The 14,123-nt window shown below is 35.4% G+C and overlaps 1 protein-coding gene and 1 non-coding gene across 2 annotated transcripts; one reads left to right on the forward strand and one right to left on the reverse strand.

The window, feature by feature from the left end:
• The first annotated feature begins 2,124 nt into the window (after positions 1-2,124).
• LOC145636911 (uncharacterized) lies at positions 2,125-13,192 on the forward strand. Its single transcript, XM_081688446.1, has 4 exons — positions 2,125-3,745; positions 3,839-4,045; positions 12,659-12,841; positions 13,188-13,192. Exons 1-4 carry the CDS (start codon positions 2,125-2,127, stop codon positions 13,190-13,192), a joined length of 2,016 nt encoding a protein of 671 aa, XP_081544572.1.
• LOC145637384 (small nucleolar RNA R71) lies at positions 2,482-2,585 on the reverse strand. Its single transcript, XR_014114175.1, has one exon. It is a non-coding gene; the product is annotated as a small nucleolar RNA R71 (small nucleolar RNA).
• Positions 13,193-14,123: the final 931 nt, after the last annotated feature.

Raw genomic sequence — 14,123 nt, forward strand, 5'->3', positions numbered from 1 at the left:
TAGCATTGTGATGTACATATTCTATACCATATTTTACCCTCATTTTATAGCTATGTTCGTATGATTCCTAAGCTCTACGGAGCTATTTCTCGCTAATATCCTCCTCTCTAGTGTGGCTTGGTCTATTTGGTTGATTTTGTAGGCATATGAAGATTTCCGGATGATTTAGACTTGTTTTGGATAGCCACGGAAGCTTATTATGATGGAGGAGAATTTTACCCGTGTCCGCCCTGGAGGGCAACATTGCCCTGGCAGCAGGGCGAAGAAGGAAAAGAAGAGAAGTCATGAGAAAGAATGGAAGAGTTCAACTTCCATCCGCCCGGACCGGTCGACATTGCCCTGGCAGACCGGGCGGACAAAAGCACTGCATATGAAAGATTTCTTGAAGGCGTAAGATCGTTTTTGCTTCTCGCGCCCGACCAATACTAGATTAGGGATAATTGGTATTGTTATTAATCCTTTGTTGTAATCGCAGCGGGAGTTGGGTTTTGACGGATTTGAATAAATCAATTAAGGGTTTGAAGTTCATCACGGGAGTAGTTGAATGGATGATTAGGAAGTTAGAGTAATGTGCTTAAGGTCTTTAATTTACATGATTCCACGGAAGTAGGCTTGATTGTGATTAGAGAAGTCATTGATAACTCGGGAGAGACCATTGGTATTATTCATGGATTACTTTTCCTCATTAATCAATTGAATTAGGTGTTAGGGGTAGAATGACTATTGCATTAATTGTATTCGTGGTGAAGCTTGATCTTGGATGTTTTTAGCATTGATTTGTCATTTTGTTTAGATTTTATCGTTTTAATTAGTTTTTTTTTAGATATTGATTCTTACTTATTTTATTTGGTTACTTGCTTAGTAATTGCTTGAGTCTATCTAATTAGTTGAACCATAGTCTCTTGGGATCCGACCCTTGCTTGCCCGTCTACATAGTAGTGGTCTAGTTAGGTTTATTTTTGTTAGGTACGCGACACGCCTATCACATTGATAAATTGACTTCTGTTGACTTTTTAGAGTTTTAATCAGAATAAAAGAACGTTTTTTGAGGAAAATACGATTTTATCCTCCTGTACGGTCAATTTCTATCAGATTTTTTAGAAAATGTGTCAATAATTAAGTTAGCGCCAAACGCCAGCATTAGCGTCTGGCGCTAGCGTTAGCGCCTGGCGCTAATGTCAGCGTCTGGCGCTAGCCTCGTTTATGCGCGTCAGAACTCTGTTTTAGATTTTTTATCTTTTTGGCTGATTTTCTCTATAAAAAGCCTTCTAAAAACTCCGTTTTCAATCACCAATTCTCACCAATTCTCACCAACTCTTATCAAGAAATTCTTGATTCTCTCTCTCTTTCTATCCTAGCCTTTTACAAACACAATTCCTCATACATTAGCACTGGATACACCTAGCCATAATCGATGTTGCCTTCGCCCTAGACGTGAAAGGTTTTAATTTCTGAGGGTTTGGTCTCAAATGTTTATTTCAGTTATTTAATTTAATTCTTTGATTTTATTATTTTCCTTGAAGTTACTAACGTGTGTATTTTGTTATTAGAAAGAGATACGAGGCATCCAAGTAAGTGCTTTAATTGTTTGCGTTGATATTATGATATACAAATCATGTCTATGTTGTTATTATGATTCCTAGTATCATGTTAGGATGTTTTTCTTAATTTGATGTTTAGGGTGACAACAATAAATTCCTAGTATCATGTTTAGTGTAAAGAATATAATGTCAATTATGATTTTTATGATGCTTCCTATTTTCTTTCCTAATATTCATGTTAGTATCATGTTAGGGCTATATATTTGATCTTTATTGTTTAGTGACATGCTAGGGTTTGTTATTAATCTTGTTAATATCATGCCTAGGATCTTGCTATTAGTATTTTGGCGCCGTTGCCGGGGACTAACGGTTTCATTCTAGTTATTTCTGATTCGTTTTACTAAGCATATATTTTGTTGCTTCGGCTATTGTTCCTTGTGTCTTTGATCTCCCGTTTTAGTTTTTTTGTTGCATGCAAACTCGAAGTTCAGGTTCAGATGATTTAACACCTTTTGATTCTGAGATCGAAGCTACTGCGAGAAGACGAAGAGGTAGAAGAAGGAGAAATCGAAATATAAGAAACATGGTCGACCCAGGAACAAAATCTCTTTTGGAGTATGGTATTCCGGATACAACAACCGGATTTCTCTCCAGTATTGTTAGACCACCGGTCACCGCTCAGAGTTTTGAGTTGAAGCCCCAATTCATACAGTTCATCTCCAATGATTCTTTTACGGGCTTATCAAATGATTGCCCTGTGACTCACATTGATAGTTTCTTGGAGAAGTGTGACACTATGAAGCTCAACGGTGTCACTGATGATGCTATTAGACTACGCCTTTTCCCTTTTTCACTAAGGGATAGGGCAAGGGAATGGCTACGAGATGAAGGTATTGGTTCCTTTGATACGTGGGACAAGCTTTCTAAGGCTTTCCTAGTAAAATTAAGGAACGAGCTATCTACCTTCCATCAATCTAATGAGTCCTTATATGAAGCATGGAGGAGGTTCATGCGATTGCAGAGACAATGCCCTCATCATGGTATTCCTGAATGGATGCTGATCCAAACGTTCTATAATGGTTTGACCCATGAGTTTCGCATATACATTGATGCTGCGTCTGGAGGTTCTATCATGACGAAGAACCCAACCGATGCAAAGGATTTGATTGAGAAGATGGGGGCTAATGATAATTACCATCCAAGGGGACGAAATGCTATCAACACAGGTAATAAACATGATGTTGATGAGCTAACCATGTTGACTAGTTCGCAGGCACTAACTCATAAAGTCAATCAACTCCAAGCTGAGTCCCCTCGACCCTCGATGGAAACTTGTCAGATGTGTGGATTGCAAGGCCATACTGCGCGTGAGTGTCAACCTAATTATGATGGAATGACAATTGAACAAGCTAATGCTTTTTATACCACAACCTCCACAAGGCCATTTGATGAAGGGTGGAGAAATCATCAAGGGCTCTCATATGTGAACAATCAGACTCAAGTGAATCCTCAACCACCACCTGCTTTTCAAGCAAGGGCACCTTTCAATCATCAATCCACACAACTACCACCACCCCAAACCTCAAAATTTGATCTTGAATCAATTATGAAGGGTTTTACTACCTCCCAAATTCAACAACAAGAGCTTATATCAAGGCAATTTGAGCTACAAGCAAAGCAAAATGAGTACTTTGAAAACTCAATCCAATTGCTCACCTCTCAAAATAAGAGGATTGAGACTCATCTTTCTCAACTTTCACAGCAAGTGAGTCATCTAACAACTCTTCAAGATCAAGCAAAAGTCCAGACGAAACAATGCAATGCAATTTTCGTGAAGAGTGATGAATTGTTTACGGGTGGATTAGAAGAGAAAGTGTGCAATGTGGAGTCAAGAACTGAGAAGCATGAGAGAGAAGGTCCCAAACATGTTGCTCCACAAGCATATGAGGAGCCGATGCCTTTCCCGCAAAGGTTATCAAAAGCTGTGCTCGATAAGCATTTTGGGAAGTATTCCGAGACTCTTAAGAAGGTATATGCTACCATTCCTTTTTCCGATCTTGTAGTTCAAATGCCTCAATTTGCAAATTTTGTGAAAGGAATTCTAGATCATGATCATAATGATAAGAAATTAGAAAGTGTGGTAGTTAAGATGAAATGTTCTGATCTTTTACATGATAGCTTACCACCTAAATTGCATGATCCTGGTAGTTTTACTATCCCTTGTATGATAAACGAAACATATTTTGATAGGGTCTTGTGTGATTTAGGTGCTAGTGTTAATTTAATGCCTTCTTCAGTGTACGACAAATTAGGTTTGAAAAACCTTAAACCCTCTCCTATATCTCTTCATATGGCTGATAGAACTGTTAGACTCCCTAAGGGTGTAGTTGAAGATGTATTAGTTGGGATTGGTGAACTTGTTTTTCCTGTTGACTTTGTTGTAGTGGATATGAAAGAAGACCATAAGATCCCACTCATCTTTGGTCGCCCTTTTCTTGCTACAAGTCAAGCGTTAATAGATGTTCCTAAAGGACAAGTGACCATTAGAGCTCAGGATAAACAAGTTGTGTTTAAGCTTTTCAATGACCATAATTTTACTTTTGATGGTGGTACTTGTTTGAGAATCGATGCTACTAACCCTTTGGTTAATAAGTGTGTTTCTAATAGAAATCATGTGCGCAAAAAAGACAATATTCCACCACATGATGGGTTTAGCTACATCAAAATAAGCTCGGATACAAAGCACATCAACTCAAATTTGAAGGAGTCGTTTGGAGGTGGATATATTTATGAGAAATACCACAGAATATCTTCTCCGTGTGGTGACCCAGGTTGAGCTACTAAAGAGGGGTCGAGCTAAAGACCTTAAACAAGCGCTAAATGGGAGGCAACCCATTCCGTTATTTATTTATTTTATTTTCCCTTTATTTATTTATTTATTTATTTTTCTTTTTTTAGTGCCTTGGGGTTATGATGCGACGTTATTTTGAGGGCGGTCCCAGCTCCGCCCTTAGGTATGATCCCTCCTCTGTCAGTAGGGCCTAGTTTTCTTTTTCCCTTGCTTGTTCTTATTCGATATATGTTCACATTGAGGACAATGTGAAGTTTAGCTTGGGGGAGGGATTACTTTTGGCTTTGGGCAGTTACTTTGTGAATCATGACGATGAATAGCTAGTAAACAACTTCCCTGTGCCCCTTTCCTTGATTATTAAAAGGTTTTTGGCTTGATTCTGATTGAAAGACTTGCAATGCGGATTAAATGATCATGATCTGATTTTGGATTGTCTTGGCCTAATGGAAGTCAACTTTGTTCAACTGTGTATGAATCTGGAGCTTGACTGTGTTAACTGTGAGGCTTGAGCCTTTAGTATTCATTCATGTGTGTTAGTTCCTAGTGTGACATTGATCTTAGTTTTGACTTGAGACTTTTAGTAGTGTGCCATGATACATTGCACATGCAAGATGAGGAGGACGAAGGCCATGTTCATTAGGTAGCTTCCAGATTAATTTAGAAATGTCTGTTCCCTTCTTGCTTACCCATGTTGTAGCCTTGTCCATGTTTTTCATCTAAGTCACAAAATTAACCTATCGGCCCCAATTAGTAACTTATCCCAAGTCTAGCTTGGGGGAGCCATCTATCTTGGTATTCTCTTTGGTTTGTGATGATGTTTTGGAGAAGTTTAATTTGAAGCTTGAAGGTTCTGGAAAATTTTTCTATATGATCTATTTTTAAGCTCTTATAGTTTGATAAAAAAAAAAAAGAAAAAAAAAAAGAAATGGAAAAAATTTCAGCTTCTTGAATGATAAATAAAAGAGCTTCAAAAATAAGAATAGTGTGATGAATTGATTATGTAGGGTGAATAAGGTGGTAGTTGCTCTTAATTCAAGTTGTGTTTGGAGTGTGTATTCTTGTGAATTAGTTCGATGGGATTTTGATTTGTATTGTTCATTTTTGATGGCTTCCCTGATGGACTATATTTGCCTACATTTTCCAAATTTTTCCTACCCATTTTCACCCGGCCTACATTACAAGCTTGAAAAAAAGACCTTCTGACCTTCGTGCATAGTATTGTGTTCATGTGAAACGAGTCTTTTGTCAAAATGCTGGAGTATGTGTCACATTTCGAGTCGACTTTTGACTAGGTTGAGCGGCATTATTACTTTTTAAACACGCGAGTGTTGTGAGAAGTTATCATTATTAGTGGGGATGGAGAGAGATCGGGCTCATTTTTAGCTCGCCACATAAAATTGTGCGGAGTGACCACTAAGTGAGATATTCTAGTCATCGATTCCTTATGTGTACATGGTTGACTCTGTTTGATGGCCATACAGGTTGATTGATAGTCTGAATGAGGTGATTGGTTGGCTAAGATGCTTGTGTGTCCGATTTTGATTTTGAGTATGGTATTTTCAAATGTATTATGGGGTGAAGTATGTTTATTTGATTGTTGATAGTCATTGATTGTCTTGCTTGAGGGCAAGCAAGAAGCTAGCTTGGGGGAATTTGATGTACATATTCTATACCATATTTTACCCTCATTTTATAGCTATGTTCGTATGATTCCTAAGCTCTACGGAGTTATTTCTCGCTAATATCCTCCTCTCTAGTGTGGCTTGGTCTATTTGGTTGATTTTGTAGGCATATGAAGATTTCCGGATGATTTGGACTTGTTTTGGATAGCCACGGAAGCTTATTATGATGGAGGAGAATTTTACCCGTGTCCGCCCTGGAGGGCAACATTGCCCTGGCAGCCAGGGCGAAGAAGGAAAAGAAGAGAAGTCATGAGAAAGAATGGAAGATTTCTTGAAGGCGTAAGATCGTTTTTGCTTCTCGCGCCCGACCGGGCGGCTTTGCCCGATCTGACCGGGCGGAGTTTCGCGAAGCCCGTTTTTCTTATTTTTCGAGATTTCTTAATTAAGGGATATAAATACCCATTGTAAACCCCGATAAAACATACTTAGTTATTATTTTCTAGCTTTAAAACCTTCTTAGAACCCTAATATTCTCTCTAGATCTAGATTAATTTGCACTTTCAAGTTTTGATCTTTGTTCATCAACAATTGGTACTTTTCTTCATTCAAGCAATTGGTATTCATCTTATTTCTTCTCTCACTTTTAATTGTTTATTAATCATGCTTTCTTCATTGATTATTGTTTTTGCTTCCATCAATATGTGTGAGTAGTTCTTTATTCCAAGATCTAGCGGAACCCGAATATGATTAATGCATGATTTAATTCTTTAAATTCTCTAATAATAATTGTAATTGATTTGCTTAATTGATTATGCTTATGCCAATACTAGATTAGGGATAATTGGTATTGTTATTAATCCTTTGTTGTAATCGCAGCGGGAGTTGGGTTTTGACGGATTTGAATAAATCAATTAAGGGTTTGAAGTTCATCACGGGAGTAGTTGAATGGATGATTAGGAAGTTAGAGTAATGTGCTTAAGGTCTTTAATTTACATGATTCCACGGAAGTAGGCTTGATTGTGATTAGAGAAGTCATTGATAACTCGGGAGAGACCATTGGTATTATTCATGGATTACTTTTCCTCATTAATCAATTGAATTAGGTGTTAGGGGTAGAATGACTATTGCATTAATTGTATTCGTGGTGAAGCTTGATCTTGGATGTTTTTAGCATTGATTTGTCATATTGTTTAGATTTTATCGTTTTAATTAGTTTTTTTTTAGATATTGATTCTTACTTATTTTATTTGGTTACTTGCTTAGTAATTGCTTGAATCTATCTAATTAGTTGAACCATAGTCTCTTGGGATCCGACCCTTGCTTGCCCGTCTACATAGTAGTGGTCTAGTTAGGTTTATTTTTGTTAGGTACGCGACACGCCTATCACATTGATAAATTGACTTCTGTTGACTTTTTAGAGTTTTAATCAGAATAAAAGAACGTTTTTTGAGGAAAATACGATTTTATCCTCCTATACGGTCAATTTCTATCAAATTTTTTAGAAAATGTGTCAATAATTAAGTTAGCGCCAAACGCCAGCATTAGCGTCTGGCGCTAGCGTTAGCGCCTGGCGCTAATGTCAGCGTCTAGCGCTAGCCTCGTTTATGCGCGTCAGAACTCTGTTTTAGATTTTTTATCTTTTTGGCTGATTTTCTCTATAAAAAGCCTTCTAAAAACTCCGTTTTCAATCACCAATTCTCACCAATTCTCACCAACTCTTATAAAGAAATTCTTGATTCTCTCTCTCTTTCTATCCTAGCCTTTTACAAACACAATTCCTCATACATTAGCACTGGATACACCTAGCCATAATCGATGTTGCCTTCGCCCTAGACGTGAAAGGTTTTAATTTCTGAGGGTTTGGTCTCAAATCTTTATTTCAATTATTTAATTTAATTCTTTGATTTTATTATTTTCCTTGAAGTTACTAACGTGTGTATTTTGTTATTAGAAAGAGATACGAGGCATCCAAGTAAGTGCTTTAATTGTTTGCATTGATATTATGATATACAAATCATGTCTATGTTGTTATTATGATTCCTAGTATCATGTTAGGATGTTTTTCTTAATTTGATGTTTAGGGTGACAACAATAAATTCCTAGTATCATGTTTAGTGTAAAGAATATAATGTCAATTATGATTTTTATGATGCTTCCTATTTTCTTTCCTAATATTCATGTTAGTATCATGTTAGGGCTATATATTTGATCTTTATTGTTTAGTGACATGCTAGAGTTTGTTATTAATCTTGTTAATATCATGCCTAGGATCTTGCTATTAGTATTATGCTTTAACATGATGATTATGATTATTTTAATTATTATGATTATTATTATGTTGCTTGATATTTATTGTTATTGCTTGATCACACCTTTTATGCACGTTTAAAGGAAATTGGTACTTGTAATCACGCTTAATAAGATAATTAATAATCTTGTTTAGGGTTAATTATGATTATAATTCAAGTGATCGCCAATAATAGATTTATTTGTGCATTAATATTCAACCAACATACATAAACAGGTTTATGGTTAATCATATTGCTTGCATGTTAGTCAGAAAGCGCACATGAATACGATGAGAATAAAGTAGAGGCCTATTATTAGGGCAGGTTCAATCTCTTTTAGGTTGGATTTGTACCTTCATCCCCGAACTACCAGTCATGGTTCCAGACCTATTGGAGTTGACGATCTCATGGATCGTTAAGGGGTGTAACCTTCACCTCGTGAACGGTTTACAAGTTCCTAAAACTTATTGGCGACTCTTTTGCCCTAGCTTCTTTCCCTTTGGACGCCACCGTACTTTAGTGTATGATCACAGTGGGGTTCAAGTTTGGAATAATGCTTGAAATATTCCCTACACCATGCATCCATCCAATGAGATGGTTATCATCCCACCATTAACTTTAACAGACCTAACTACGTCTGAATATCTCATTATCTATGGTAACTACCCTCCTGAGAGCTCACGCTATTTAGATTCACTCTTTGAAGTCAAACCCTTGCTTGAAACACTCTTCTTATCATTATTCAAACAACTCAATTTATGAAGCCAACTTGCACACCTCTTTGAAAGAATTATAGGAACCCAATTCAACATTGTTTTTCATTTTACTTCTATCAAGTAATAAGTGTAAAAAAGCATTAAAATGTCCATCCGTACTCTCTCGTAATCTTGCAACTTTATCCGTAAGTTTTCTAATAGCTTACTCCATAATTGTATGAAAAACAGACTTAAAAGACCCCAAAACATCCTGGTATAAGTATAACCCCTTAAAATCGCAGCACAACTTGATCCAACATCACACACAAAGAACAAAAAGTATGAAATCGAACTAAATCTGACACAGTAGCGGAAAACAGTCCAGTTAAATAGCAAACAACCTCTAAAAATCTTGAAATTTTGTAGGTAGAAAGTAGACAGAATTTCACCCAAATTAAAAAAAAAATCACCAGAAAAGACCTCGAAGAGAAGGAGAGCTAACCTTCTGAAGTTGACCGAACAAACTGATCTTCCGAGAACAAGTGCGATTTGTAGAACGATCAAAAACCCCTGAAATCTGATACCTATTTGAGTAGCTACTTTCTTGAGGATATTTTAACTACTTTCTTGAGTAGCTACTTTCTTGAGGAGTAAATCTTTGATTACCAGCTTAATTAATTAAGCGAGATTATTAATTACATTGTTGGGAAACAATATTGAATTGATACAAAAGCAACAAATTTAGATGTCGCTAACATAGAAAAAGTGGTTCCAATTATCTAAAGGGTAGAAAAATAATCATTTTTATTAGGGAAACATTACACATTAAATTGAGCATAAACTAGGCACAAAGCTCTTCAATCAGACACTACATTGTTGGTATACACATGGTTTTTTCTTTTCCCCAGTTGTAGTTACCTTAGGATAGTTTTATTTACAGAGTTTTTGGATAGATTAGGGGGAAGGAAAAGAAGGGGTGGGAAGGGAAGAGGAGGGGAGGTAAGAATGAAGAATTTTCCTTCCAAATCTCTCCATTATTGGAGAGATCAATTTCTTGCAATTGTATCCCATCATTTCTTTCCCATCCAATTCTCTTCCTCCCTTATTTGCTATCCAAATGAGACCTTATCTATCCCTCAATTTCTCTTCCCTTCCTTTCCCTCTATTTCCTTCAATCCAAACAAATTGTTAATCTAGTTGAATTTGAAATTTTAAAACATCTCGAGTACAAATAATATCTCTTACCTAAATATACTTTAAAAGTGAACTCCTTTGCAATCCCATTCATCAATGACTATGGCCAAGCAATGACAGACCCGCCAAGTATTTAGCTTTTCTTCACATTCCTTCATCAATACTCATAGCTTTTAGATAAAACTTGAGTTTTTGAGAAGGTAATCACACTTATCAGAACATATATATTACCCCATAAGCTTTAAATTCAGTTCAGCATATCATATCAAGTGATTTTACAAGGTATTATTTCATTAATTATCAAGACTACCTATGCGTCTATTGCAAGACTATTGTATGTACCACAAGATAAACTGTTGGAGAGAAGCAGTAAATTTAAGGACCTGATATACTACCCAATTCATGAACAATACTTCATATATGTTGTACACATTGGCTTCCATGTAGAAAGACTTTTGCTAAACACTTGAAATCAAGTTGATTCTTTATCCTTTTTTCTCTCTTCTCTCTCCTCTCTCCTCTCTCCTCTCTCTTCTACGGTTTTAATTTTCTTGTCCGTTTAGGCCGGAAATAGTCTAATTTCTTCGGAAATTAGACTATTTCCTACCCTTTTTCTTTAATTCAATTTAGTTTTTTGTTTTGTTTGGTTTATTTGTTTTGTTTTATTCTCTCCATCTGTGAGAGTCTGTCTCAATTTTCTGGGTTTTTCCCAATTTTCTGGGATTTTGATTTTCATCTATGGATGAGAATTTTATTTTTAGGGTTCTTATAATAATTGGGAAGGTGATTTGGATTCCTATGGGTTTGGGATTTGTCATCAACCGATCGATCAAAACAACAGCACAGATTGTGGAGGTCTCAACTTGGAAAGATGCAAAGACATCGAAAATCATTGCTCGCGTCAAGCTTGAAGCGGTGGAGTATGAGCTATGCCAAATATGCAAATTAGTTATGATTTTGATTGTAAAAGTTATGATATTTTCTCTAAATCTGGAAGCAGTGGAGTATGAGCTATGCCAAATATGCAAATTAGTTATGATTTTGATTGTAAAAGTTATGATATTTTCTCTAAATCTGTGGTTTACAGATCCTTATTATTGTAGATGTCGTATGGCTTTTATTTAATGATGTTATTCTTCCCGTTCAAAAAAAAAAAAGTAGGTTCTTTATAGAAACAGAAAATAATGGCAACTCATAATGAAAGAAACATAATAAAATAGGAATTTTATTTTTAAAAAAAAAATACAGAAAAATTAATCTTGCAAGTGAAAGAGAGGCCAAAAAATAGACAAAATCAATCTTATCATACAGATTGTTCAACAAAGAACCATTAACTCACTGATTGGAGAGCTTCAATTCCATATTATCGAGCATTTTAAATCTAGAAGTCATAACAGTAGAGACAAAAAATCTACACACCTAATCTCGAACCCTCAACTATAACCAAACTACATTGTAATTCCCATCATCAATGTCGATGCCATTCCAAGTCTAAATTAGATGCACAAAACAATATCTTAGTTGATAAAATAAGAATAAGGGATACTACTATAAATTCATTGTTATTCCAAAACTTTACCCAATTTTCCTCAAGACTCAAGCTTCAATCAACAAGTATTGAGTTAAATATTCAAATCAATATAAATTCAACTCCTAAGAAGACAAACCTCCAAAATTAAACCAATGCTGGAAATCAAAAATACAATACCTTTAGTATAGCTGGAGATCTTGTTTCATCTCTAGTCTAACGACTAGTGCATGCATATCAAACCTAAAACGCATGCCAAAATAAAAACCCACATTTAAAATAACACAATTTTACCAAAAAAAAAAAAAAAAAAAAAAAAAAAAAAAAAAAAAAAAAAAAACAAATTTCAGAAATTCTAATAAATGAATAGAAAAAAGTAACAATCCATTTTGCATGCACCCGGTGTACAGTATTTTTACTGTACATCGGACATTGTGCATGTGCCACTCATTTACTAGGTTTTTTTTTTTTTTAAAAAAAAAAAAAAACAAAATCGCGAAATTTAATACCTCAAAATCAAAAAAACGCAAACAACAATGGAGGAGAGAGAAAGTGAGAAAACGCAGCTCTTGATCATGAACTGAGGAGAGAGAAAGTGAGAAAACACAAAAATTGAAGAAATCGATCATCAATTGAGAAGAAAAAAGGTGAAAAACGCACAAATTAAAAATTTCGATCATCAATTAAAGTAGAGAAAGTGAGAAAACTTACAAATTGAGGAATTCAATAAACGCAAATATTGGAGAATTCGATCATCAATGGAAAATTCGACTTTTGATACCACAAATTGTAGCAATCTCATCCACGAATTGCTACAAAAACAGAGGCAAATTGAAACTGAATTTGAAATCGATTTAAATCGATCGATTATAGAAGAAGAAGAAACAAAGAGTTTTGGAGATGAATTCGTACCAATACTCAACAATATAAACAATGTAGACAATGCAGACGATGCAGAAGAAGCAATTAACAATGCAGAAGAAGCAATTAACAATGCAGAAGAAGCAATTGAGAATGCAGAAGAAGCAATTGAGATTGCAGAAGAACCAATTGAGATTGCAGAAGAACCAATTGAGAATGCAGAAGAACCAATTGATAATGCAAAATATCAAGTGGTTCCTGGCAAATCAATTGATTCAAATTCAGAACAAACAACCAAATCAAATGCAACTAAAGGTAATTTCTATAAACATTTCAGATTGTATGCAAAAAGTTACCCTTTTAACAGCACAAAGTTACCCTTTTAACAAAACAAAGTGACCCTTTTAACATCACAAAGAGACCCTTTTAACAGCATAAAGTGACCCTTTTATATTCATAAAGTGATCCTTTTAACAATATAAAGTGACCCTTTTAACAGCATAAAGTGACCTTTTAACAGCATAAAGTGACCCTTTTATATGCATAAAGTGACCCTTTTAACTGAAAAAGTTACTCATGTAACAACATACAGTGACTCTTTTAACAGAATAAAGTCACTCTTTTCATGCATAAAAGTGACCCTATTTTCGAACAAATGTTACCATTTTGTTTTCTCTAAATTGAATTATATGCTGCCTCTGATTATAATCTGATATATTTGTAACACCCTAGAAATTCCTTTATTTTAAAATACATGTTTTGCCCTGTATAAAACTTTAAATAGGAATATCTAAGACATTACCGCCACCGTGAAAACGGTTAAGGCAAATATCAAAGATACACAGCGGAAGACTAATTTTAAAAACCTTTCCAAAACAATCCAACTTGAAAAGCTAACCAAACGAAAGTAAAGTTAAAACCAAAATGAGCGAAGTAAAATGAAAATCAACCTACAACTTGGAACCATTAAAGGCCCTTAATAAAAACCAACCCAAATCAAAACTTGATATTAGCTCCACATATAAATATTAGCATAAATAATTAAAGCAGAAACACATTGTAACTATTATAAACTAGCATAATTCGCTCTTCACTCGTGCCCCATCATGAATATGCCTCAATACCTGAAAAGTTTATCTCTACTTGTTTCCACTACTCTCCATTAAAAATGGGTCATCATAGGGTCAAGATAAAGACATGGCCAAATACACAAACATACACACAATCAGCAAAGCTGAGTACATAAGCGTAAATTAGCCACACTAACATGCTTTCACCTATCAACACACACTTACCTCATTGCACCTGTTCACAAGCATACACACCAATCAACAAGACACAATGACTAGACACTAATTAATTCATTTTGCATTGATTACGCATCGAACGAGTTTCCACCTATTAACCTCCCCCAAATAAAATTGAGGTTAACTGACACGGGAGCTAACCGTGCCAGCGACAAAACCACACAAAGAAGGCGGAATTCCTGCGCATAATAATAATAAATAAAAAAGGAATATACAACGTCCTGTACTCCATTGGA

This window comes from Chenopodium album, chromosome 6 (genome assembly GCF_948465745.1).
Source record: "Chenopodium album chromosome 6, dcCheAlbu1.1, whole genome shotgun sequence".
NCBI classification, from domain to species: Eukaryota; Viridiplantae; Streptophyta; class Magnoliopsida; order Caryophyllales; family Amaranthaceae; genus Chenopodium; species Chenopodium album.